This window comes from Wyeomyia smithii, chromosome 1 (assembly GCF_029784165.1).
Source record: "Wyeomyia smithii strain HCP4-BCI-WySm-NY-G18 chromosome 1, ASM2978416v1, whole genome shotgun sequence".
NCBI classification, from domain to species: Eukaryota; Metazoa; Arthropoda; class Insecta; order Diptera; family Culicidae; genus Wyeomyia; species Wyeomyia smithii.
Window position 1 is genome coordinate 124,097,424 of NC_073694.1, and position 27,835 is coordinate 124,125,258.

Genomic DNA, 27,835 nt, shown 5'->3' on the forward strand with positions numbered 1-27,835 from the left:
GTAAGGATTGTAGTCCATCTTCTCAGGAGTAGAACTATTTTAATCACAACTTACTGGCTTTTCTGCACCAAACACGAAAGGTTTGTTGCTTTTTGAATTTGGAATACTACCTGAAAGGACATTATCATATGAACAGCCTGGTGCACAGTGGGGCGACTCCATACAAATGCTAGCCAAGCAAAAAAATGTCTTCAAATCATGGAAAATACATGGTTTTTATATAATTTTGGGACGCTGATTTGATATTATTTTTGCATGAAAATGTGTATTTTTGACGCCAGGAGAATTTTCATGTTTTTATATATATTATATGAGGAAAATTTTACGTCGGCTTAAATTTTTTGGAAAGCAAAATGCTTGAAAGACTTTGATATGCCATAAAAAAATATAAAATATTATTCAGTTATTGAGAAAATAAAAAAATACCAATTGAAAAATATGCTTCGTGATGAAATCATCTTCATCTTCATTTTTGTGGTTATTTTAATACAGTTTTAATATCTTCAAGGAGAGTTTTCAAAATGCAGTTTCTAACTTCAAAATAATAATTCACTATTTGTTCTGTAGAAACTAGCAGGCGATTGATTATGTCATGGTTTGTGTTTTCACGATTGTTATAACATGTGACTGGTATGATACAAACTTAAATTATGATTTTGGTACTCAGTGCTGGTGATACGAAACATAAACAATGATTAGTTTTTGATACGGCGTTGAATATTGGAATATTGATGGGTTAAACTTGTTGATATGAAAACAGTGTGATTAATTATACTGAAATATGTTTGAAAACGTTGTTATTATCAGACTAATACGAGCCATTTGTTATTCTGTTGACTGTTTGCAGTGTGCAATTTAAAGTTACATTTTTGAAATCCGATATGTGCCAAACACTTGTTGTTTCTCTCTCTGTACTCTGCGCAACTCTGCGCAGGGTCGGACTAGATGCTTTTGGAAGCATTTATTCCAAGCTATCTTTTAAAACTAACCCTGCCGTCTAAACTTAAAACGGTTTTTTATTAAAAAAATACGTAATTTTTCAATTCCGCCTAATTTTTTTTGAGTATTACAATGATATTATACATTATCCAATGATGAGGATTTATTCTCCACTATTTAACAGACAACTTTTCCATAGACGTCATCAAGATACAAGTTACCCTTGAGGCTCCAGCAAATTTCGCAACATTGCATTTTTTCAAGAAAAACGCTAAAAAACACTTATTCAGTACACTTTGAAAAATCATAGAAAATTCAAATTTTGTCGTAATGCTCTAAAAATTTGGATTTTGACACTTCAATAGTATTTTTTTATGTATGCCTGAAGGGCACTGGGTACTGAAATGCCACTGCGACTCTCTTGCTGATTGTCTTTTGTGGCTGGCCCCGATTGCTGTGCACAGGTTACGGATTGCTCGTACTCATTGATGGAGTAGAACTGTTTTGTTGTAAACCTGCACTCCAATTAGGTACAACATAGTTGATGAAACTAATGACCTGCTTGGGATTAGAGATCCATACTTGGTATGGAGTTAAAAGGTAGCTGCCTAAGAAGTTGTAACTAGAGGAAGCAAGAGCTCCGCTATAGCAAAGCAAGTGCTCTGAACTCTCTGGTTCAGATTTGCAGAATCGGCAGGTGTCGTTAAACACTACACCGATTTTCTTTAAATGATAAAGAGCGGGTCAGTGTCCGGTAAGGAGTCCCGTGATTATCCGTAGTTCACTACGATTAAGACAAAGTAACTTTCTGGCGGTTCCAAGGTTCGGATAGATAAACTGTTTGGCTTGTCTACAACCCTGTACCTGTTGCCATTGGGATGCTTTTTCTAGCCTCTCCCAAGTTAGTAGTTCGCTTTTGATAGCGAAATCGGACGTACCCAGAAACGGCTCGGGGCCAATAAACCACTGAGCTGATCCCTGTCTTGCTAGGAAGTCAGCTTGTTCATTACCCTCGACTCCGCAATGTCCGGTCACCCAAAACAAAAAAACTGAGTTCTGCCGGGCGAGTTCCCGTAGAGTTTCAATGCATTCTCAAACAAGTTGGGAAGCGCATTTGACGGACTTAAGAGCTAGTAGTGCTGCTTGACTGTCCGAGAATATACCGATTTTCGCATGTCTGTAGTTGCGTTTCAGACATATTTTTGCGCAGATATATATGGCATATACAGGGGATAGTCAAAATAAGTAGGATAGGCAAAATTTTGATGAAATTTGAAATGCTATAGCTTTGCTAAACGTTATTCGATTTTAATAATTCGAACACCATTGAACTGGAAAACTTTTGAAGTTTCATTTTCTGACCCCAGATCTGGCCTAGGTCACCGGATATAGGAAATATTCCTGAGCTCCGATAGGCATGTCAAACCTGCTAATTTTTGGATGGATTTGGTAATGGGTTACCTGATAAAAATGCCCATTTGCATCATTGGCATAGATGACAAAATCATTTCTGAAGCGAATGGTTCATCAAGATCCGAAATCGGCCAAGAACTCATCGAGAAATGGCCATTTTTCATCCGGAAGTCCTCAGAGGAACCTTTAGTAGGGGACATTTACGTTTTTGCACCAAATATAGCGTGTTACACCTCTATCTTCAGGATTTTTTTATCAGGAATCTTTTAAAAGACATATATCTGAATATAGGCTGCATTGGCCACTTCCGGAACGACCTGGAGGCCCCGAAGGAACCCGTAGTGGGAGAATTCACATTTCTGCATCAAAATATAGCATGCGACACCTCTATCTTCAGGATTTTTCATCAGGAATCATCCAAAAGACATATTTTTTTAAATACAGATTACGTTGGCCACTCCCGAAACGATCCAGATTCCCCGGAGGAACCCGGAATTGGGACATTTACATTTTTGCATCAAATAAAGCGTGCGACACTTCTACCTTCAAGACTTTTCATCAGGAACCATCAAGAAGACATATTTTTGAATACAGATTACGTTGGCCACTACCGGGATGATCCGGATACCCCGTAGGAACCCGGAAATGGGGACATTTACATTATTGCATCAAATAAAGCGTGCGACACTTCTATCTTCAGGATTTTTCATCAGGAATCATACAAAAAACAATATTTCCTAATATAGGCTGCATTGGCCACTTCCGGAACAACCTGGATGCCCCGAAGGGACCCGTAGTGGGAGAATTTACATTTCTGCATCAAAATATAGCATGCGACACCTCTATCTTCAGGATTTTTCATCAGGAATCATCAAAAAGACATATTTTTGAATTCAGACTGCATTGGTCACTACCGGCACAACCTAAATACCCCGGAAAAACCCTGATGAAAAATCTTGAAAAATCTTGCAGCTCTATGCGCACGCTTTATTTGATGCAAAAATGTAAATGTCTCCATTCCGGGTTCCTCCGGGCATCCGGATCTTCCTTCGGGGCATTCAGGTTGTTCCGGAAGTGGCCAATGCAGCCTATATTAGGAAATATTTTTTTTGTAAGATTCCTGATGAAAAATCCTGAAGATAGAAGTGTCGCACGCTTTATTTGATGCAATAATGTAAACGTCCCCATTTCCGGGTTCCTACGGGGTATCCGGATCATCCCGGGAGTGGCCAACGTAATCTGTATTCAAAAATATGTCTTCTTGATGGTTCCTGATGAAAAGTCTTGAAGGTAGAAGTGTCGCACGCTTTATTTGATGCAAAAATGTAAATGTCCCAATTCCGGGTTCCTCCGGGGAATCTGGATCGTTCCGGGAGTGGCCAACGTAATCTGTATTTAAAAAAATATGTCTTTTGGATGATTCCTGATGAAAAATCCTGAAGATAGACGTGTCGCATGCTATATTTTGATGCAGAAATGTGAATTTTCCCACTACGGGTTCCTTCGGGGCCTTCAGGTCGTTCCGGAAGTGGCCAATGCAGCCTATATTCAGATATATGTCTTTTGAAAGATTCCTGATAAAAAATCCTGAAGATAGAGGTGTAACACGCTATATTTGGTGCAAAAACGTAAATGTCCCCTACTAAAGGTTCCTCTGAGGACTTCCGGATGAAAAATAGCCATTTCTCGATGAGCTCTTGGCCGATTTCGGATCTTGATAAACCATTCGCTTCAGAAATGATTTTGTCATCTATGCCAATGATGCAAATGGGCATTTTTATCAGGTAACCCATTACCAAATCCATCCAAAAATTAGCAGGTTTGACATGCCTACCGGAACTCAGGAATATTTCCTATATCCGGTGACCTAGGCCAGATCTGGGGTCAGAAAATGAAACTTCAAAAGTTTTCCAGTTCCATGGTGTTCGAATTATTAAAATCGAATAACGTTTAGCAAAGCTGTAGCATTTCAAATTTCATCAAAATTTTGCCTATCCTACACGCAAAAGTTGAAGTCTTATACAATCATTGTGTCCTGCCGATTCGCACAAATGTTGCACAGAAATCGCACAATAAATGTGTGAAACGCATAACGCAACAGTTGTACTGCGAATACATTGACATAGAATGAAATCAGAATATGTATCGTATACCGACACTTTATTTCTCGCGTCGAGTGTATTAGTGACTGCTACTCATGGAGCAGGGCAAGCAGCAAACAACAACTTGTGCACGCGCTTTTTTCTTCAAGCGACGGAGAAATTTCTCTCTCGCTCGTATGATTTCCATGTACGTGCGACGAGACTAGACAAATCACATACAATTTGCAGGTTGCTCTTTCGCTTTTCTTTCGGTTCGGATTGCAACGCGCAAGGCAATGTCTCGTCGCCTCACGAAATAAGCGAGACACCCGTGTTGTACATTCTTGATACCATAGTGTTGTTAGTCTCACTCATACTGTCGGTGCGTGCTTGCTGCAACTCAGGGGAATGCATGAAGAAGAAAGAGTATCTCGAAAGCGTGTGTGCAAAAGTTTTGAGAAGCCTAGCATATGTCTCGTTCTCAAGCAGAAAGGATGAGAAAGGTTTTGCTTCTCACTCGTTTTGCAATGCTGCTTGATACCAGTTGAAACTGTTTAGGTGTAGTAGTTTGGAGCGCCAAATACATTGAACAAATGCTAGAGCATTAATTGCGTTATGCCCAACACGCAATCATTGTACTGGTTCCAAATTACATCAACAATTGCGCTAAAAACGCACAATTTTGTACTGGTTTCGCACAATTTTGTACCGGTTTGGGCCATTTTCCCAGGGAAAATGTTTCCCTGATACCGGATCCCATTTTCGAGCCATCCGTATAAAAACTGACGATGCCAGGTGAAAGATTAGGCCCTCCATTGTTCCACATAGAGCGGTTTATTTCCGTCATCCCATACGGAATATCCATGTTGGTCCTAACGTCCATCCAGTCGGAGACTGGAGTTAATAGCGGAATTAGTTTGAACTCCCTAAGTATGCGAAGGTGGCCGATTCGGTCCTCTTCGAGTATAGTTTTCCTCTTTTGCAACCTCAGAGCGCCAAGCTCTGCTTCTTTTTCACATGAAGAGGTAGAGGCAGTATGCAGAGCATTGCTTCCATGGCTGCAGTTGGAGTGGATCGCATAGCGCTGATAACCGAAGAACATGCAAGTCTTTGAACTTTTTTGAGTTTGGCTTGAGCAGTCACTTCGTTCACCTTAGGACACCACACAAGGGCAGCGTAAGTAATTCTTGGTCGGGCAATGGTCTTGTAAGACCAGAGTGCTAATTCTGGTTTCAGTCCCCAGGTCTTACCGAATAGAGTTCTGCAGGCTCAGATCGCCAAGGTCGCTTTCTTAGCGGCATGATCCAGTTGTGCAGACCAGTTCAGTTTATTATCCAGAATAATTTCGAGGTATTTGACTTCATTGCTGAAGCCCAGTCTAACTCCATTCAGTGTTGGAGGAGTGATGGAGATCTTCCTTCGTCTACTGAATGGGTTTAGGACTGTTTTTAAGGGGTTTATGTTTAGACCCTCCTGTAGATACCATAACGTGGTGGCATTCAGAGCCGCTTGTATTCGGCTCGACAGAATTGCGTCGTCTTTACCTCTGATGATGTCATCAGCGTATCCAATGACCTCTTATCCAAGCTGTGAAATCTTATTGAGAAGTGCGCCGACAACTAGTGACCATAACAAGAGCGAGAGAACTCCTCCTTGCGGGCATCCCTTGATCACTGACATTGTTACAGACGAATCTCCCAAGGTTGCTGTGACCACTCTGCTAGAGAGCATTGCGTGTATCCAGCTCCTCAAAGTGTGATCGATTCCCTTATTGGAGAGAGCCGTATCAATTGATACAAAGGACGTGTTATCGAAGGCCTCTCAATATCAAGAAAGGCACAATGCGCCGTCTCCTGATAACTCAGGGACTTTTCAATCAGCGTCACTAAGCTGTGGAGAGCAGTTTCTGTTGACTTGCCGCTTTGTTCCATGTTGGCATGTTGGTTCCTATTCAGCGGGGAGTCTTTAAGAAACTTATCACGGATATTTTTATCTATTATTTTCTCCATCAGCTTGAGAAGCGATGAAGTCAGACTTATGGGTCTGAAAGTCTTAGGTAGAGTTTTATCCTTTCTTACAACTTTAGGGATAAACACTACCTTCACCTTCAGCCAGTTATATGGAATATGGCCAAGGATAAAGCTGGCTCTGAAGAGGTTGATGAGTTCGGATATGATAGCTGCGGCCGATTTTTGTAGAAAGATGGGTAGTATGCCGTCTGGACCTGGAGACTTCATAGGGTCGAGTGAGCTTAGAGCCCAACCTATTGAAGCTTCCGTGAACAGTCGACGGGCCAGCAGAATGGACTCCCGAAACGACATTTGTCTCGAATTGTCTCGCCGTGACCCATCACTATTCAGTTCTTCGGTCTCTGTCGATACGGGAAAGTGGGTGTTCATGAGAACCTCCAACGTTTCCTTGGTAGTGACAGTGAGGCATCCATCCTCTTTCCTTACTTGTCCTAAACCGTTAGTATGGTATTTGGACATCGCCTTTTGGAGCCGCTTAGCTTCCGGCAGAGTTTGGATTTTTTTACAGAAACTGACTCTGGAGTTCCGTTTAGCTTTGCGTAGCTCGGCGTTGTACTTAGTGAGGGACGTTATGTAGTCGTCCCAGTTAGATGTGACTTTTGCCCTGTTGAACAACCGCCTAGTTTCCCGACGAAGGTCACTGAGTTGATCATTCCACCAGGGTACGTCACGGCATACTGATCGCTGTGTTAGTGGACAGTTTGCATTAAAAGCATCCATGATTCTGTTTTGTAGATAATTTGTAGAATCGATCAGGTGTTCCTTAGAGGATTCCCAATCTGTATTCTTAGGATTTCTGAACAGCTCTCTTTTCAGAGGGTTAGCCTCTATATTAAAAACAAGGTGTCTGTGATCCGACAAACTAGGTTCATCGGAGACATGCAAATTTTTAATCCTTTCAGAAATAGAAATGCTGCACACAGTGAGATCGAGGACCTCCTGTCTGATAGCGTTGATAAAAGTGGGGTTATTCCCTACATTACATACATTGACATCGTTAGAAGTCAGGTATTCAAGTAGGTACTCACCCCTAATGTTGGTATCCGGGCTGCCCCAGATCATGTGGGGGGCGTTGGCATCGCAGCCGATCAGAAACGGCTTGTTGATGGCCTTGCAGTACCGCACGAGCGCAGCAACTTCGGTTGGTCGCCACATTCTAGTAGAGAGATGGTCGTTCTGATTCTGGAGTGAACACAGGATCTTCTCGTCCGGAGAGTTCGCACTGTCCGCCAAGTAACCGACATAGCGTCTGGCCTTCGGCAGATCCTTCATGTGATATACACGGAGCTGTGCTCCCTCCCACGGTACGAGAGAAGGTACCTCCCTTTCCAACCACTGCACTGTGTCGGTGTCGGCACAGGCAAGTTGCAGGAAGCCATTTTTTAGATGGCAACCGTTAAACTTGCGCTTGGTGGTTGGATTTTCCTGGTCAGCAATGTGATCGAGGATGGAGGTCTGGACAGCCTGAAGCTGGTCCTTTGTGAGTAGGGAGCTGGGGTGGGTAGCAGAAGTAACCGCGAGGCTTATAGCTCCCGCCATGCCCCTAAATGTGGCCGTCGGGAGCGGCTTCGGACCCGATGACCCCAAACCAGTGCCGTTCCGCAGTTTTTTAGGCTGTGGACACTTAGTACTGGTGTTTGGGGACACCGAGTCGTCCGACCGCTGTCGCTTGACGGCGACTTGGTTTGTTTGAGCAAGCTGCTTCAATAGTATACAACAATAGGAAAAATATAATTGAAATGTAATTCGCATTTTCATTTTTGGGTCGATGGTCAGCGATTCCCCACTGTGTGGTAATGCCTTAAGAGGATCAATTTGTTGTTATTTGAATTTAAAATAGACAAACTAGCTACATGAAATATTGTATTGAATGTAGTATGTATTGTATGTAGTTTTTTCGTTACTCATATGGTTTGCAATGAAAGCAAGTGGTTTCGAATACCTACATTGTCTGGATGCAATAATTTTTGCCCGTAGAAAACAAAGAAATTAGATTTGTGTTCACCCCCACAATTTACATATTTGAAACTTCTAACAGCCTGTGGTTATTTTCCAGTTAAACTGTGGATGATGATTAACCCCAACTTAGGGACTTGTTTCTGAATGAGGACTTTACGCCATCAAGTACTGGTTACGAATGCATGAGTTTATTTCAATATCACTAAATCGAACTTAATGCTAGTCAAAATACATAATTGGAAAATAGAGAGACGAGAGTGTCTCTCAAGAAAGAGAGAGAATTGGAGGTACCTGGTAACAGGCATGTGTACTTGAATTTTATGACGGTTGTCAACCCGTCGTGAATATGGAAATGCTGTAATTTGAGTACGGTCGAGGCTGAGCCTGTGAACTTGCATCGTTGGTGGTTCTAACATAGGCAATTGAACCCAAGCGTTATTGCTCACGCTGCGAGACCTCAACGATAGAATTGAAGGTTGCTATGCCACATCTGTTTGCAATATGCAACTCAAATATTTCATACTACATCTTCCCCTTTTATGAAAAATGATGAGCGTAGGGAAATCATTTTTAAATCATAAAATGTTACCAAATACCTTCAAATTTTAAATCTAGTTATATAATAATGGTTTGATATCGTTTTCAATGTTACGTTATAGTTTAATTATTCGGTTCTTATGTACTGTTTTTTGTTCGTTTGTGATACAATTTTTTATTGTTATATTTGGGTGATTAATTGATATTACCTCGTGTGGGCCATTGTATACCATATCTAGTTTTCTATTATTTTCAGATTTTAGTAGTATTTTTTCTCCGATTGAGATATCTGTAGGTTTTGCTGTTGCTGATTGTTTTGTAATTCTTTTTTGTTTGGATTTTATTAATAATTCTCTAGCCTTACTTGCTGCGTATTGTAGTCTGTAATTAAGTTCGGTATAATAACTATCGTAATTATATATTGGATCTATTTTCTCGGGATTTGCTAATCTTTGAGGATAATTTGCCAAATTTCCAAAGACCAATTCATATGGTGTGTAGTTATGCTCAGTGTTGGGAGTAGTATTATAGCAGAAAGTATAGTATTTAAGCCAAGAATCCCAATCATCTTGTTGCTCACTAATAAATTGTCGTAAATATTCATTAAGGCATCGATGATTGCGTTCTAAGCCACCTATTGTTTGCGGGTGGTAGGCTGTAGAAAAATTGTGATTAATTGAAAGTAATAGACATATATTTTGGAACAGTTCGTTCTTGTATTCCGTTCCTAAATCTGTTTTTATCAAAATTGGGCATCCGAATATAAGTATAAAATGATCTACGAATGCTTTCGCAAGAGTTTGTGCTTGCTTATCGGGTATAGGTACGGCAATAACGTACTTTGTGAGATCACATTGTAACGTCAAGGCGTATCTATTCCCGTTTATGGTTTTAGTCATAGGACCTATTGTATCAATAGATACAAGGTTGAATGCTTTACTGGGAGTAGTTGTTTCAGTAAATTTTTCCCTCGTATGTATCGTGTGTTTATTTCTTTTACAATCAATGCAGTTTTTAACGAACTGGTTGATAGTTTTTCGCATGTTTTTCCAGTAATATGTCGTTCGTAGTTTATTTAATAATCTTGTGGTTCCAACATGTCCACCTAGAGGAGACGTGTGACTTTCAAGAATTATTTTGTCGATGTCAGTTTTGTTTGTTATAATTTGTGCTGGTGTGTAGACTACTAGGTCTACTTCATTTAGTGATTTATTATATAGCGCTTTAAAATTTTCAGAGTTGATTTTCGAAAAAATAACACTGTTTCTTGCAATTGCTAATCTTTTTATATTTAAATGTGTGGCCATCACATTAATTATGTCAATTATTTCTTTGACATCTTGTATTTCCTTGCACTTATTTTCAGAAAGTTGCGCTTGAGCAAGATTCTTTTTCATTTTTTTATCATATATATCCATTGTCAAAGTTGGTGTGGTTTCATTTATTTTCAAAACTAGTTTCGGGAGATTAAAAGCGTCAATATTATTCACCGAGTCGTATGCCCTAGGGTGATCAGTCTCAGGGTTTCGAATTTCAGTGTCGTTATTGGCTTTACTTCTTGTCATAGACCTTGTCTGTATTGGTAAAACAGAGATAGATTTTAGTTCATCTGAGTCAACAATTACACGTGAAAGTGCGTCGGCGCCGATATTTAGCTTTCCTTCGACGTGTTCAATGCTGAAATCAAACTCTTCCAAATCCACTCGAATTCTAGTCAATCTAGAGGAAGGATTTTTCATCGTAAAAAGGTATACCAATGGGCGGTGATCAGTTTTCACTGTAAACCGTCTTCCATACAGGTATGGTCGAAAATAGGTGATTGCCCAGTGGATTGCAATCAACTCCTGTTCTATGGTGGACTTATTGCGTTCACCCTTAGTAAAGGATTTACTTGCAAATGCCACTGGCAAGTAAATGTCGTCATATTGTTGAGTAAGCACTGCGCCACAAGCTATTTGGGATGCATCCGTGCTTAAAATAAAAGGTTTTCTGAAGTCAGGTAATTTCAAAATTTGTGGAGAAATTAATTTGTGTTTTAAAATTTCAAAAGAATTTCCACAATCTTCTGACCATTCAAATTTTACATTTTTTCTTAATAAATTGTTTAGAGGATGTACTATTTCTGCAAAATAGGGTATAAAACGCCTATAATAATTACAAAAGGCGACGAATCTTCTTACGTCGTCTGCGTTCTGAGGAACTGGGAAGTCTTTGATTGCTGAAAATTTAGATTTATCGGGTTGTATCCCCTCATTGGAAATATGGTGACCAAGATAGGTCACATCAGAGCAAAAGAAGTTACACTTCGCTGGGTTTAGCTTCAGATTTCGTTGGCGAAGTTTATCGAAAACAAGCTTTAAATTTTGTAAGTGATGTGTAACGGAACATCCAATGACAATTATGTCATCGATGTATAAAAACGCACAGTCCGCAGGGAGACCACTCAATGCTATGGTCATCATCCTTTGGAAACTGTTAGGAGATATATTCAGACCAAATGGAAGTCTTTTAAACTCGTAATGGCCTGAATCAGTGGAGAAGGCTGTATATTTCTTCGAATTATCATCAATTTCTATTTGATGAAATCCGGACATCAAATCTAGAGTAGAGAAATATTTAGCTCTACCTAGTTGATCTAAAATATCATCGATTCTAGGGAGAGGAAATTTATCCCCTAGAATCTTTTTATTCAATTGTCTGAAATCTACGACAAGACGCCATTTTTTGTCATTTGTCGCAGACTTCTTGGGAACAACTAGAATGGGTGAGTTGTAAGGGGATAACGATGGTTGTATGATATCTTCCTTCAACATTTTGTCAACTTGGATTTTAATTTCTTCCCGATGAACTTCAGGAAGTCTATAATTTTTAATGTAAACAGGCGAGTTGTCAATGAGCTCGATTCCCTGTTTATAAAAATTGTTACTCGTTAAGTTATCAGTCTTTAGGGCGAATATATCGTCATACCCCTTACATAATTCAATGACTTTTGAATTTAGTTCTCGCGGTGTTTGATCCAGTTGTAATTCCGAGATCAATTGTTCTTGTCGTTTTTCTACATTTTCATTATGCTTATTGAAAGTATAAACGTCGTAGTTCTCGATATCGGTCAAATGATTTTGAAAATTTCTGCTAATAGCTACCATTTTGTCGGTAGTATTTAAGAATTTTAAAATTGAATTTTTTGAATTTACTAAAGATTTTGCGACGAATACTCCTGGTTTAATTTCGTTAGATTTTACTAAATATGTACTAGTCGTGCTTCCAATATTGACCTGTCTAAACACTTCGCAACGAGGTGGGATAAAAATGTTGCCCTCGATGCTGTCATGAATGGGAAATTCAAAGTTTTCAGATTTATTTCTACCTGTCAGAATCCAGGTATCATAATCAATAGTACAATGGTACTTGCATAAAAAGTCTCTACCGAGTATTCCGTCGGTAGGGATCGGTAAAGGATGGTCAACTAGATGAAATTTATGACCAATTTTATTTTGATTTTGTAAAGTAATGTAGGTAAGTGCGGTACCTAAAGTAGGTACTGCATAGTCATTTATTCCTGAAACAGAACATTGGTCATTGGTGTCAACAAATGTTGCTGGATTAATTCTGTTTGTTTTGAAAATAGATATTTCAGCACCAGAATCCACTAGTAAAGTGCATTCTGAGTCGAGAAAATCTAGCTTCAGGACCACAAAATTACTACAGGTTGAATTAATTGCAAAGAATTGTTTCGTTGGTTTTACTGGCGCTGCACTATTTGGGCTAGACGCACAGGTTGATTTTATTGCTGTATTTGTTGGTTCGGAAGTATTCCCCCAATTTGTTGTTGCTGTTGGGGGATCTGGACGTTTCCCTGGTTCTGATTTGCGTAATAAATTTGCTGTCCAGCTCCCTGATTTCGATAGTAGGATTGCTGGTTACCTCTACCACGCCAATTATTGTTGTTACCAGTTCTGTAACCGTTATTATTGTACTGATTAAAATTGCGGTTATTGTTATAGCGTCCACTATTATTATATGTGTTTCTACCTCGAGGACCATATCCTCGTCCGCTCTGACCACGTTGGTATCTGTGTCTTCCATGACCTCTCTGTGTTGCATGGAAAATATGTTTTTGTTGCAATGACTCTGAAGAGTCATTTTCTTGCAGTTTTTGAACTGCATCATTGATTTTTTCAAAGTTTCCTGCTTTCAGGATTAACTTTGTATCTTGGTTTTTTATACCATTTATTAATGTTTCCACTCCTCGTTTCGTAGCCATCTTTTCGGCTGTGTCTGGAGGGATTCCTTCAGTGAGGTAGGTAGATCTCAGATCGTTTGTTAATTTTTCAACCGCGTCGCAAAATTGTTCGGAGGTTGAATTCTGTTTTGTTATTTTTAGTTTGGCCAGAATTGCATCTGATGTTGCTTTTGAGGCACATCGAAGTTTTATAGCGTTGAGTATTTGTTGGAGCTCATTTAGTTCTCCAATCGCTTGTCGCGCTACACCGGTAAGCCTCGTTTTAATAAAACGGACCACTGTGTTTTGCGCTGTTACTTTTTGTGCAGCTGTTGCGGCCTCAAACTCTGCCTCGACGGTGTCAGCAAATAATGTGACCGCGTCGATAAATGCATTTAATTGCGCTGGTGAACCGTCATAGGTATTACCCATGCGGTGCCCAGTTTTATATCTACTGACGGCATTATTATTATTTTTCTGCTAGCTCTACTCACTTTTATGCAAAATAGAACTGCCAACACTATTGATTTAAATGAATGGCTATTTTTCGCAAAAGGTAATTTTGCCTCAATTAGATCTTTAATTTCAAGAAAAGTTTGTCTGGATGATTTTATATAGAAGTTTAAAGTGTCCGGAAGAGTTACACTTTCGATTTTAATTAGCGTTTTTTCTATATTTTTAAAAAGTTCCCTAGAATATGTTATTTTTTTCAGCAATGTATCTTTTTTAAAATTCCTATAGGGGGCTTTTTTTAGATTATTAAGTATTCGAGTTAGTTCTCTTATTCCGTTTTGAACTCTTATGTTATCAACTTCAAAATCCATCTAATTAAAAAAAATCTCCATTTACGGTAACTTACGATTTGAAATCGTCATCTGCATGTCGTCGATGGAAATCGCCGCTCGCTGGTAACCGTTCCTACGGGTTCGTTGTGCTCTGCTGCTGTCGCTCGCTCTGCTGTCGATCGTGTTGTTCCTCGCTGTTCCGTTTTTTGTTGTATTATGTGTTTGCTTTTTTCTTCACATTTTTTTTTTGCACTGTTCCCTAACATGAAAGTCACTTAAAAGTCAGATTTACCATTGATTGTTCAAATCACTAGAAGAGCTTCATACGTGATTGATTGAAGCCATGCTTTTGGCTGCTTTCAAAGCCTGCTTTTTTGTGTGCTCCCTGAAGAGCTTATACACCATAACGGCAAACTGCACTATTAACAAAGCCAGGATTATGTTGAGTTTTGTATCGTGGCTGCTATGTAGTTCTTCGTGTACTTGTAATTGATTCAGTACTTGCACTTGAGGGTCTCCGTTAATTTCGGTGTCTTTTGACTTGGAGTTGCCCATTTTATCTTGCACAGTTGATAACTTGACTGGTTTTTACACAGGCACTAGCACTATTGGTAAATTCAATTTACCACTCAGATCAAATCAATTGAGTTACTGCAATAATTACAGGTCTCTTGTTCCGAGTTACGGTCAGCCATGTGGTTATTTTCCAGTTAAACTGTGGATGATGATTAACCCCAACTTAGGGACTTGTTTCTGAATGAGGACTTTACGCCATCAAGTACTGGTTACGAATGCATGAGTTTATTTCAATATCACTAAATCGAACTTAATGCTAGTCAAAATACATAATTGGAAAATAGAGAGACGAGAGTGTCTCTCAAGAAAGAGAGAGAATTGGAGGTACCTGGTAACAGGCATGTGTACTTGAATTTTATGACGGTTGTCAACCCGTCGTGAAATATGGAAATGCTGTAATTTGAGTACGGTCGAGGCTGAGCCTGTGAACTTGCATCGTTGGTGGTTCTAACATAGGCAATTGAACCCAAGCGTTATTGCTCACGCTGCGAGACCTCAACGATAGAATTGAAGGTTGCTATGCCACATCTGTTTGCAATATGCAACTCAAATATTTCATACTACAAGCCTCTTTCACGGGAGAGTTGTCCTTTGTGTGAAAAGAGTAACTACAAATCATACATTGCGTATAATTATGGATTTCACCATGTCTCTTGAAATGTTTTCACTTTATTGGCACTTTTAATAAAATACGTACTTTTTCAAATATTTTAAATTATTCATTTTAGTACGTTCAAAAGGCATCAAGTAATTTTGCTGTTGTATTCTAGTTTTATTATTTTTGTTTTTACTTTTCGTTTAATCAAAATAACTTGGTTGAGGGCAAAAACAAACAATTTCGTTGAACAATCTTTAACCGATATGTACTCGGCAATTTTAACACACGTAAGTACTCGGCAGTGTACCCGGGTACCCACCACAATGAAATGCTTCTTACTTCTTCAATTCTTGACCGATTTTCGATCTTGACCCGTCAAAAGATTGGAAAATTTGTCTATTTTTAATATATGGGACCTAAAGCCATTGGTCTAATATGGTTCCCGTAAATCCGGATCTTCGGGACCATGTTCAAGATCAGGAATCTGCTCCGAAATGACCATTTCGGACAACATATCAGATGGACTCAAAATGAATGAAACTCAACTCTTGGGGTCATTTCATGAATTTTGATACCAATTTTGTTCGGTTTTATTGACAATTGTACTACTTCGTCTAAACGGAACATGCTCCCGAAGATCCGGATTTACAGGAACCTGATGTGGTCTCAGGTTCATGCCGGTCCCGGATTCTAAAAGTAGACCAGCGTTGTTAAACTCGCTCGCAAAAAGCATGCGATACTCCAAGTGGCGTTCTCGCCGCTGCCAAAATCTCACACTAGAGATACTCCTGTCGTACTGTTTCTCGTTCTCTTTTACTTTTTTCATTTCACACTACCGAGCGTTGATGCTTGCGAGATTTCTCGTAAGTCGACACGTCATGGACACACACTCTCGCTCGTGTACTTTCCCACTCGCGTGTACCTCCCTTTCTCGCAACACAACCAGCGAAGGTGATTGTCAAGACCACCTCCCTGACACCGTAATCCTATTACCTATAGTTTGACAGTACTCCCATTATGACGAACCCCTCGATGCTGAGCCCCAAACAACAATGGCCGCGAAGGGAAGACAGCTGATGTGCTCTTCGCTCCTGTTCAGTGTTGCCTAATCTGCCGACATCGCTGCGCAGTATCATAACATGCCATTTCATTCCCTCATATGAAAGTGCGCAGGCTACGAACGTGTCAGGGAGGTGGTCAAGACCGTCAAGACGCATTATGAAGATACGGAGTGACAAGGCACGACGAAGCGGAGTGGCAAAAAGAATATTTCGACGAGTAGGCAGGGATGCCACATATACAGATTTATCAGCACTTATACAGATTTTTTGCGTATTTTTCATACAGATATCTGTATACACAGATTGCAGATTTTCCAGAAATAGTACAGAACTATGCAGATTTTTTTTGGTTTTCATGAGGTCGCGAAATAAACCTTTCGATATAGTTACGTGTGCGTCAATGAGTCAATAAACAAACTGTATTGCGTTTTTTTTCTTTCAAGGGATATGTTCAGTATATATGCAGATTTTTATACAGATTGAAATATCACCAAGGTGATTTTGTGCGATTCGGAATACAGATAAAAATATGGCATCACTGCGGGTAGGTATTCCGCTACCCTACACGTTCAAGCATGCGATTCTATATAGAATTATCACCCCACTTTCGGCTGTCGGTGCAGGATGCAAAACTGCTTGGCATCAGTTCAGCGATTGACAAACCGCGCAAACCGCATGCGTGAGTTGGTGAACGAAGCATTTTCGTTTTCGGGCACATTTTTTCAAGCACTCCTAGTCAAGTACTCTTATTCGAGTACTCGCGTACTCGGTGTGAGTAAAAAGACAAAAGAGAATTTGCGAGCGGTTATATGCTGGCTGCTGCTCTGGCAAGTGCGTGAATAATAAAGAGTGTCTCGAAGGTGTGTGTGCGAACGACTGGAGAAGCGTAGCACATATCTCATTCTCAAGCAGAAAGGAGTGGATATGTTTTGCTTCTCGCTCGTTTAGCAACGCTGAAGTACACAGATTTTCCAATCTTTTGACAGGCCAAGATCGAAAATCGGACAAGAAATGAAAAAGCAAAAAGCATTTCATTTTGTGGGTACCCGGGTACCCTGCCAAGTACTTATGGGGTAAAAAAATTCGAAGTGTCCTCCCCCTTCGAAAATGGTTTATTTTCACTAGTTAGGAGCATTTCATAAGTTTCAGCTGGCTGGGTTGAGGTTATCTTTGTTTTTTTTTAAGCAATAAAGTCTGAAAATGTACCCGGGTACCCTGCCGAGTGCATAACGGTAAATTTCATCAACGGGGTTCGATCAATTCAAAACAGCCTTGGACGGTCTCTCATTTTTGGCATCATACGAATGAAATCTGTACATCTCTTCCGTCAAATACAGTGAAAGATGTTAATGACCATCAAAAGATTCATCTAGGCGACCAGTTAAAAAATCAACTTTCCCATCTAATCAAAATGATGACAGTTTTAAACAAAAAGCTTTGTAATTTGCAACGGTTACTACAATAGGTGGACATTAGCCTTATTAATAACGGCATTATGCTCAGAACCAAGTCGAATTAGCCGTTTTTATTAGGACTCCTAAATAGGGAATGAATCGTCTGGGATAGATCACAGGTGTTGTAGCGTTGGGGTATCACCAAATCAAATCACTTGTATTGTGTAATCAATCTATAATTTTTATTAACTATTCAGTATATATTTTTCAACGGGATTTATTTGCACAGGCGGGTATAGTGACCGGTCTGATCGAGGGTCATAATCAAAGAGAACAACTTACTGAGCTGAACAGAAGTACAAGCCCCAGTCGGAAGCTGTAGAAAGCTGCGATTCGATCGCAATCATTTAGGGTGCATTTAAAAAATACGTAAAAGGTAGATGGATTCTAGTTTGGGTGATTTTAATTATTAATAATCTTAGAAATAATATGGAATCTAACATGACCGGCCACCTGAAATGAATTATTTCACAATTGTACTTAATTTCTAATTATAATCTGCTTGCTCCGAAAAATCCGCGACGTCTCCAGCATGGTTGGGGGTTGCGCTGGTTTCGTCATACTCGTCGAATGCACAAGGTAACGGACACACCTTGCACGATGGTCTTTTAAATATTCCAGATGATGTTCTCAGCAGTACAACTCGAGAAATATTATCTCGCCCAGGATAAAGCGCTTCAATACGCGCCAATGGCCATTGAGTGGGTGGCAAAAGTTGATCCTTCAGAATTACCAGTTGACCAACCTTGAGGTTAACCTTTTCCGGATTTATGTAGGATTGTCGCTGAAGCTCCTTCAGGTATTCGCTTCTCCAGCGGCACCAAAATTGTTGCACTCTTTCTTGCACGAACTGAAAGCGGTTTAGTCTATTGATCGGCACATTTTTCCAATCTGAATCGGGTATAGCTTGCAAAGATGAACCGATAAGAAAGTGACTCGGTGTAATAACTTCCATCTCATTGGGATCTTCAGACAAAGGGGCTAGTGGCCGAGAGTTCATACAGCCCTCAATTTGGGTTAATATCGTCACCAAATCCTCATAGTACAGTGTTGTGTTTCCCAGTTGACGACGGAGATGCGTTTTCGCCACCTTCACAGCAGCCTCCCATAGGCCGCCAAAGTTTGGCGCACGTGGTGGTATAGTATGCCAAGTGATTCCCTCCGTTGCGAGACTATTTGCGATACGGTTATTTTCGGTACGGTTCTTGAGCATTTGATACAGGCCATGCAGTTCATTTTTAGCACCGGCGAAATTTGTACCATTGTCCGAAAAAATCTGTTGCGGGCAGCCACGTCTGGCAATGAAGCGTCTAAGTGCGGACATGAAGGATGCTGTGCTTAAATTGCCCACTAACTCGATATGCACAGCCTTAGTGCTAAAACACACGAATATTGCTCTATAAGCTTTAATCGGGGATGCTTTCCGCCCCGGAGTTTTAACAAAAACTGGTCCGCAATAATCGATTCCAGTGATGGAAAATGGGCGACTAGGACTGACACGGGCATGTGGCAATTGCCCTATAGGTTGTTTTATCGGTTGAGGATTCGCACGAATGCAGCGATAGCATTTATGAATCGTGTTACGCACTGCTCGCCTACCATTAGTAGACCAAAATTCATTACGAGTGACTGCAAGTGTGAGCGAAACTCCCCCATGTAGGGTTTTCAAATGGATTGACATCAACAGTAAACGAGTAAAGTAATGAAATCCAGGTAGTAGTATTGGGTGCTTGAAGTCGTATCCTTCATCCGAAAGTCTGAGCCGGCCACCAACTCGCATCACACCAGCCATATCCAAAAATGGGTTCAGAAGTCTGAGGCTGGAGCTTTTAAACAATTGTTTACCTGCTGCAAATTGCTTGATTACATCCCCAAAGGCTTCTCTTTGTACTAATTTTATCAAGGTGGTTTTGGCAACATTAAGTTCATCAACGGAAAGTACAACGGAGTCTGCTAAATTTTCACCTTTGCAAGTGCGGACAAAGCGTAAGCAATATGCAGTGACTCGTATCATACGATGAAAGGAGGAAAAACGGTTTATCAATGTGTCGCTTGAAACTACTGTTTGAATAACAAAGATAGCGGCCTTTCGTTCAAGAATTTCATCTGGTGGTGTGGTGAAGGCTTCCAATTCTTGCTTGGGCCAATGTCCCTCCCCCTCATGCAACCATTCAGGTCCATATTTCCAAAGTTTGCTGTTCACTAATTCTCCTACCGACAAACCACGGGATACTAAATCCGCTGGGTTAGCTTTTCCCGGCACATGCAACCATTTCGCATTATGGGTTAACTCCTGAATTTCTGCTATTCTATTTGCTTCAAAGGTCTTGCAAGTGTGCGGTGACATACGCAGCCAATGAAGTACCACCATCGAATCCGACCAAAACCATACTGATGAAAACTGGACGTCTAAAGCCAATTGCACTTTGCGAAAAAGATCGGCTGCGGTTTTTGCAGCGCAAAGCTCTAATCTAGGAATACTGCACCTTTTAAGTGGGCTAACACGAGATTTCGATGTCAACAGTTCGATCTTAATTTCTCCAGAGGCATCGATGGTTCTAATGTATACAACAGCGCCATATGCCATCTCAGATGCATCTGCGAAACAGTGCAATTGTATTTCCCCTTCGCCAAATGCGTATCGGTTAATAAGAAAATATGATAAATCGGGTAATTCCGAGACAAATTTCTTCCACCTTGTTTTCACCTCTACTGGAACCTCTTCATCCCAGTCTATAGCTAACGTCCACAAATGCTGTATCAGCACCTTCCCTCGAACCACGATCGGGGCTATCAATCCAAGTGGATCGTATAAACGAGCTATCACGGATAAAATGCTTCGTTTTGTAATCGGCTCTACAATTGTATGCGTGCCCAAATCAAATCGAAGTACATCAGATGTGGGTTCCCAACTGATTCCCAGTGTCTTTACAGCCTCCTCCGCGTCGAATGATTTGGCAGATTGTGTGATGATATATTCGGATGGTAAGTCAGCCAGAACTTCGGGAAAATTGCAACACCATTTTCTCAAACGGAAACCGCCCAAACTAAGCAACTCGACCATTTGTGTACAAAGTTGGGATGCAGTTTTAACGTCCGACGCTCCACTAATAAAATCATCCATATAAAAACTGTGTTTTAATTCTTCTGCGGCTAGTGGAAACGATTCTCCTTCATCGTCTGCTAGCTGCTTTAACGTCCTGGTGGCTAGAAATGACGATGGTGCTAAACCGTAGGTAACTGTAGTGAGCTGATATTTTTTAACAGGGTCGTTTTGACTGAATCTCCACAATATGCGTTGGAGAGGTTGATCATCAGGGTGTATCGAAACTTGGCGGTACATTTTTTCAATGTCCGCCAGTAGTGCAACTTTATACTTGCGAAAACGGATAACCAGGGTGAGTAAATCTTCTTGGATGACCGGACCAACGAAAAGTGTATCATTCAAGGAATAGCCAGTGCTCGATTTTGCTGATGCGTCGAAAGCACTTCGAACCTTGGTTGTCGTACTAGTGTCTTTTATGACAGCATGATGTGAGAGATAAAATACTGTGGCGGGTTCACATTCATCAGCGAATATCTCGCGTATATGTCCTAACGACAAAAATTCCTCAATAAAGGCATGGTAAGTTTTCTTTAAATCCTCATTTTTCTCTAGTTTCCGCTCCAAACTTTGCAAGCGGTGGAAGGCGTTATCATAAGATTGCCCTAGCATATTAGAAAAACCGTCTTTTTTGGGTATTTGACCACATATCGACCTGTAGTGTCTCTATCCACAGTCTGTTTGTAAAACTCCTCACAATACTGTTCAGTAGGGGTTGCTGTCGAGATATTAACCTCTTCTATCTTCCAGAAGCGTTCTAAATTGCGATCAATTGACTCTAGCGTATCTAAAGTAGAAAAACAGCACACCAGTGGTCGGGAATCAGTCTCCGTATCAACCTTACCCGAGACGAGCCAGCCAAACACACTCTCAACAAGAGTTGGTGATGGGTTACCTATCTCCATCCGGCCACCCTTTAATAGTGTATAAAAATGTTCCGCACCAATAATGAGATCCACTTTTCGGGATACATTGAATTCTGGGTCTGCAAGAGGTAACTCACTAGGGATGGTCCATCTCTTTGCGGCAAAACTGGTTGAAGGCAAATAGGATGTTAATTTGCGTAATACCAGACAATTAATTTTACATGAGAAATCACCGAATCTCGATTGGATCTCAATTGCTACTGAAGCAGTCACTCGGGTTTTTGATTCACCAACACCAAAGACGGATTGGTTAATACGATGTCTGGGTAGACGAAGTTGCTGACAAAGACGCTCGCTCATCACATTACATTGCGATCCCGAATCTAATAGTGCGCGAGCCAAATGTCCCCTTCCGAAACCATCAGTAATAACTAAAACGGCAGTCGAGAGCAAAACATTCACCGATCTGGATCCCATTGCAGCGTTATACATCATCAGTGAGTCGGGTTTTGATGTGTTTTTCTCCATAATGATCAAATAAGAGCTCACGGTTTGTTGGCCGAAATTTGATTGTCCGAAGTTTCGATTTGGTATCTCGTTGTTAGTTCCAGTGGTTTCAAAGCCGGGGTGCAATAGCGAGTGATGCCGTTTTTGGCAAATGCGACAAGAGTAGGATGAATTACAATTTCTTGCGAAATGCTCGCTTCTGAAACAGTTACTGCAAATCCTTTTTGTGTTTTTTAGTTGCAAACGATCTTTCAGTGGCATTCTCTCGAAGACGGGGCACTTTACTAAAAGATGATACTGATTGCATGCTAAACAAAGAGGCGGGGGATTATCTGATGCAGCGTAAGCATTAATACGATTGGCGGGGGGAATATATGGTAGCTTCGACTGTTTTGGTGCGTGAGTTATTTTATTGTGGGACGATAATGTTGATTCTGAGCCCATGGATAGCGATTCCAATGCTCTGGATTTTTTTGTTAAGAAACTGATGAGATTAGCGTAGGTAGGTTCACCATCATTAGATATATATTCCTCCCAGTCTTTAAGGGTACGATCATCTAATCGCGAACAAAGCAACTGTACCAACAAACTACTCCAGTGTCGTGTGGGTTCGCCTAACTGGGAAAGTATTTTAACATGTCGTTCGAACTCTTCAATTATGGTACGTAGTGCTAGAGGCGATTCACTGCAGACCTTAACACCGAATAGCAAAGATTGCAAATGCTTTTTCTTTAATAAATATTCATTGGAGTACCTATCAAGCAGTGCTTGCCAAGCAACAGCGTAATTATCTGCGGTTATGGTTAATGACTCGATTAGTTTTAACGCTTCGCCTTTTAATGAAGAACGAAGGTATTGAAATTTTTGAATGCTAGGGATTTCAGCCGATGTGTGGATAAGAGAGGCAAATGATTCATGGAAGGTAAGCCACTCATTAAGATCACCGTCAAATACAGGTAATGCGATAGTAGGAAGTTTCACATTAGAGATGTGGGGTATGACCGGAGCTAAATTCTGTGGTTGCACAGGGTTTGCGACAGGGGGAGGACGTTTAGAAATCAAGCCACCTTTAATCCGAAAAAACTTCTCCTCCATTTGAGCCCTCAATTGCGTATTCGATGCGATAAATGATTCACTATCATACAAAATCTCATATTCACCTTGTACTGTCTCGAAATCTTCCATCAAACTATCCAGTTTTTCTGACCGTATCGCTATTTCGTGTTGGTCTCGATCGTGATTGTAGTTTTGTAGATAATCCTCGATGCGTGAGACGGAATCGATGATATTCCGACGTTTCAATTCCTTTTGCTTGAATTTCTTCTCCGCCATGGTGGTAAATTGTGTGTACAATAGGCTGCAATGAGCTAGCAGAACACCAGGAAGCACCGATTTGTTGGGATAGAATATTTGGACAGACACTCACCTGTGCCTGTCAGTAAGCAGGCCTTGAATTTATTTTATTAGCAGGAACTCTCAAGAGGACAACTATTTGCTGCGGGTGATGTTTGTAAAAGGTGTAGCGGGAACCGATCGTTACTTCGGTGATATAACTGAATTCCGGGTTATTGTTGCACTTGGGTGGGTATTAGGTTCATTCGCGTTCCGTGGGGCACTTAGGGATAATTTCCAGTAGGGGCAAATAACACGTGTCGGGCGACCGTGATTTACGACGGCTTTACCTTTATGGGAGAATCAAAAGACAACCAAAAAGTACCGCTCGCGAAATGTATGGTAGTTGGACAGGTACTCACATGTACCTATCAATAAATAGGCATTGTATAAATTATAACTCAGCAATCCTTCGGGAACTTCTCTCTCCTAGAGAGGTAAGAGTTGAAAATGTCGTGATTAAATTTCCAGGAATCCACACCTGTGATTCTGGTCACGGCACCAATGAATCGTCTGGGATAGATCACAGGTGTTGTAGCGTTGGGGTATCATCAAATCAAATCACTTGTATTGTGTTATCAAACTTTAATTTTTATTAACTATTCAGTAAATATTTTTCAACGGGATTTATTTGCACACGCGGGTATAGTGACCGGTCTGATCAAGGGTTTATATGGAATCTAACAGGGAATGAAGAGTAATGATTGTTCTGAAATGAATCCACCATTCTTGTTGTCAGCTGAATCCGCCATTCTTGATTGAAATCGCATAAAAGTTTGTATATACCACGGCTGTTATGCACAGTATCAAATTGTTTATATAAAATAATATTACTGCTCATGTGCAGTTGTGTAGTTAGCTTTGCCATATAACGCTAGCTTTGCTGATTAATGCTATTAACATTCATGGTCAGATCACATATAGCATTCGCACTGAGATACTATTAACCGATCCTTGATGTTTATTTCATACGCCCATCTTCATCTAACTAACCTGTTTTTAAATTACATCATTCTTTTAGTTTCGTTTATTTTCGTTTTATTCGGTATATAATTAAAATGTATGAAAAATGATTAACCCATTCCGTGCTGGCAACCAGCAGAGGAGGCCCGATGAAGTGTATCACTCTTAGCCAAGCAACGAAATATACTACACTATTCAGTAGCCTAGCGTAGCGTAGCGTAAGCACGGTAGATTTCGTAGATTGCAGACTGATAACTAAGGGCATCCTTAACAGTGCGCTTCTATAGCCCGTTTGGCAGCGCTCTATCATCACTTCATCCCGTACCGGTCGCTAAACGCGCTAGAGAAATAGTAGCCGGGTCTCCGGGAAGTATCGCGCTCTCAAATTTGGCAGCCCGGTAAGAGCGCTGCTAAAGATTTATGCTGGATGAAACGTCAAACAGAGACGATAGCAACGACCGCACAGTGGAACACTTAGAACATCAAACCTGATCATAATTATTTAAAAAAATTTTTTGCACTGAAAACGTATCATATTGTGATAATAAAAACAAATGATTGGATTTGGATAATTTTTTGCATGGAGTAACCCACCTTAAAGTGACGGATGACATTTCTTATAATGAAATTTAAATTCAGTCATAGTCGAGTTAAAATTCATCCAAATACTTGAATTTATCATGAAATGACTTTTCAGTACACATTTCAGTCGTTTGACAAAGTTTCATTTGGGTAACCAAGGCTACAACTATCCAAGAAGCGAAAAAATAAGAATTTCTTGATTATTTTCACATAGCGATAAAACACGAGACCGGAAGCACCCGGAAGGTTTTTCTTCACCATTATAACCAAAAATATTAGCACTTTCACGTAATATAAGCCGTTCAACCGGATTTTGCCGGAAACATAACTTATCTCATTTTGAGTTAACTTATAAAAACAAATATTTTAGGTTTTATTATATTGATTTTGACAAACACCTGGGTATTTGGAGAGACTAGCATACATGCTAAGTACACATTTCTGTTCGATTAACATTCTTTAACAATATCCATCGTTGTTTAATTTAAAAATCACTTGTTTACACTTGTTTCTTCGGAACGTTATATTTTAACTCACGGTATCAAAGCGTCATTATCATGCACAAAAAACTGTTGAATTGCGGTCGGTTCAAACCTTTCGTTAAGTCCGTAATCATAACTTTTGGATGTTGATGAGCTGTCAAGTGATCAAGCATACATCACACTTCAACATGAAACACTACAATACAAAGTTGATTTACTTTGAATTTTTCACTTATGATCAGGTTTTAAACGTATTTACTCCTATGTGGACCGGTGTGAAAACGGGTGAGTGCGTAAAATAGCCGCGCTGTACACAGTCGCCATAACAACTTAAATAGTAGCGCACTGTTAAGGATGCCCTAACGCTTCCACTCGGATTGTATGAGGTACAATATTTGGGAGTAACATTTAAACCAATCAGAGTTAAAGTAGGCCCGATAGTCATCATTGCTGGCCACGCCCATCTTTACCGTAGCTTGGGGTTATTAGAAAGGATATTGATGATGTAATACTTACTTAATGAGAGGCCACCGACTCAGTGACACTCTCGTAAGTACTACGGAGTTGGATTGAGGGGGTTAGGTTGTTGACGTGAAAACTATCTATTAAAATTGAAAAACTGACAAAATTACATGCATCCAAAGCCCTTAAAGTATATAAAAACGCAAACATACACTTGAGTCAAAACATATTCCTAAAATCGATCTCAAACCGCCAAACTTATCATAGTACAGTTGTCGTGTATTCATGTCACGCTGCTACAACGTTTATTTATAATTATATTCAGCTGCAACATTTAATCAAAAGCTTGAAAAATCGAAAAACAAAAGCTCACAGAAATTATAGTGTTTAATTTGGTTTTATTAATATTATCTGTGAATATATATAGTATTTAAATATCAATATACATATAGCGTAGCGTAAGCACAGTATATTGCTAACACGCGTTTGAGCCAAACATATTCTTGTCTTTATTGTTAAATTTCCGAACTTGTCATAGAACCGTTATCATGAAATCGTATCACGCAGTAGTCAAATTTGATTGTAGCAATCAAACATATCTTTATACAATACTTAATCAAAAGCTTGAAAAATCAGAAAATGAAATTCAGTATTCAGTATTCAGTATTACATAAACGACTGTGGTTTGGAGAACAACCGAGTTTTTTCGGGTTGGCATAATAGATTACGTAGTCTTATGCGTAATAGTTTTATGCATAATAGTTTACGTAGTCCTACGTAAAGCTTGCGTTTATGTGCATAGGAACTAGCGTTTGTACTTTCTTACATACTTGTCTTTTTTCTCATTTTCACCAGTTGCTATGAAAGGACGCGTGGCATGTGAAATGGGGCAGAATGAACTGATTATAACAGAATTGGTTCTACGAAATATTCTCACCGATTTACAACCGGCAGAAATCGCTGCTCTGCTTTCCAGTTTAGTGTTCCAGGCAAAAACAGAGGTGGACCCTAAAATGACCGAAACTGTAGAAAAGGTCTGATGCAAACATTTCATAACATTTCAAACATAACTAATTTCTCATTTTACAGGCTAAGAAAATGTTTGAAGAAGTAGAAAATGACATTTGCTATATTGAAAAACTACATGGTGTAAGTGATATGCAAGAAAGTGATAAATTAAATTTCGGATTAGTCGAAGTAGTATACGAATGGGCACGAAACAAACCATTCGCAGAAATCATGGAGCTAACAGATATTAAGGAGGGGATCATTGTGCGATGTATACAACAATTAAACGAAACTTTATGTAATGTGAAGGATGCAGCACGGATAATTGGAGATCCGGTATTACATAACAAGATGGAAGAAGCCTCAAATGCAATCAAACGAGATATTGTTTTCGCTGCAAGTTTATATACATCTAGAACACCAATTGAGGTTGGTGAAGACCTAGAATAACACGTGAAGAATTTCCGACCGATTGTTTCAATTTTTGTTGAAGATAGTTGTTGCGTGATATATTAAATACACAACCAAATTCAATATTTGAAAACATCGAAAACATCGACCATACTTAAATGACGTAGCATAATAGGGGGTGGGGGAGATATCGTCGTTTTGTGACAAGCTGTGACAAGGGGGGTGGGGGGGGGTTTTGGATTAAAATCGACCTAGCATTTATTTTGAAAGACCGGTTTTTTCGTACGAAAAATGCATAAAAAAAACACTACAAAATTACACAAAGTTTTGCAGCGAGAGCTGTCGAAATCTTTCTATCTGTAGCATTCTGAAATTTTGTGTAAACACACAATCTGTTTTGAAAA

The 27,835-nt window shown here is 39.9% G+C and overlaps 1 protein-coding gene across 1 annotated transcript in view; it reads left to right on the forward strand.

Annotated features, from left to right (window-relative positions):
• The window catches only part of LOC129720220 (SKI2 subunit of superkiller complex protein), a 204,518-nt gene extending 176,945 nt beyond the window's left edge, over positions 1-27,573 (forward strand). Inside the window, exons 5-6 of the mRNA XM_055671669.1 lie at positions 26,868-27,046; positions 27,102-27,573. Of these exons, the coding sequence (XP_055527644.1) occupies positions 26,868-27,046; positions 27,102-27,470 (548 nt within the window). The 3' untranslated portion in view covers positions 27,471-27,573. The remainder of the gene's footprint in view (positions 1-26,867; positions 27,047-27,101) is intronic.
• Positions 27,574-27,835: the final 262 nt, after the last annotated feature.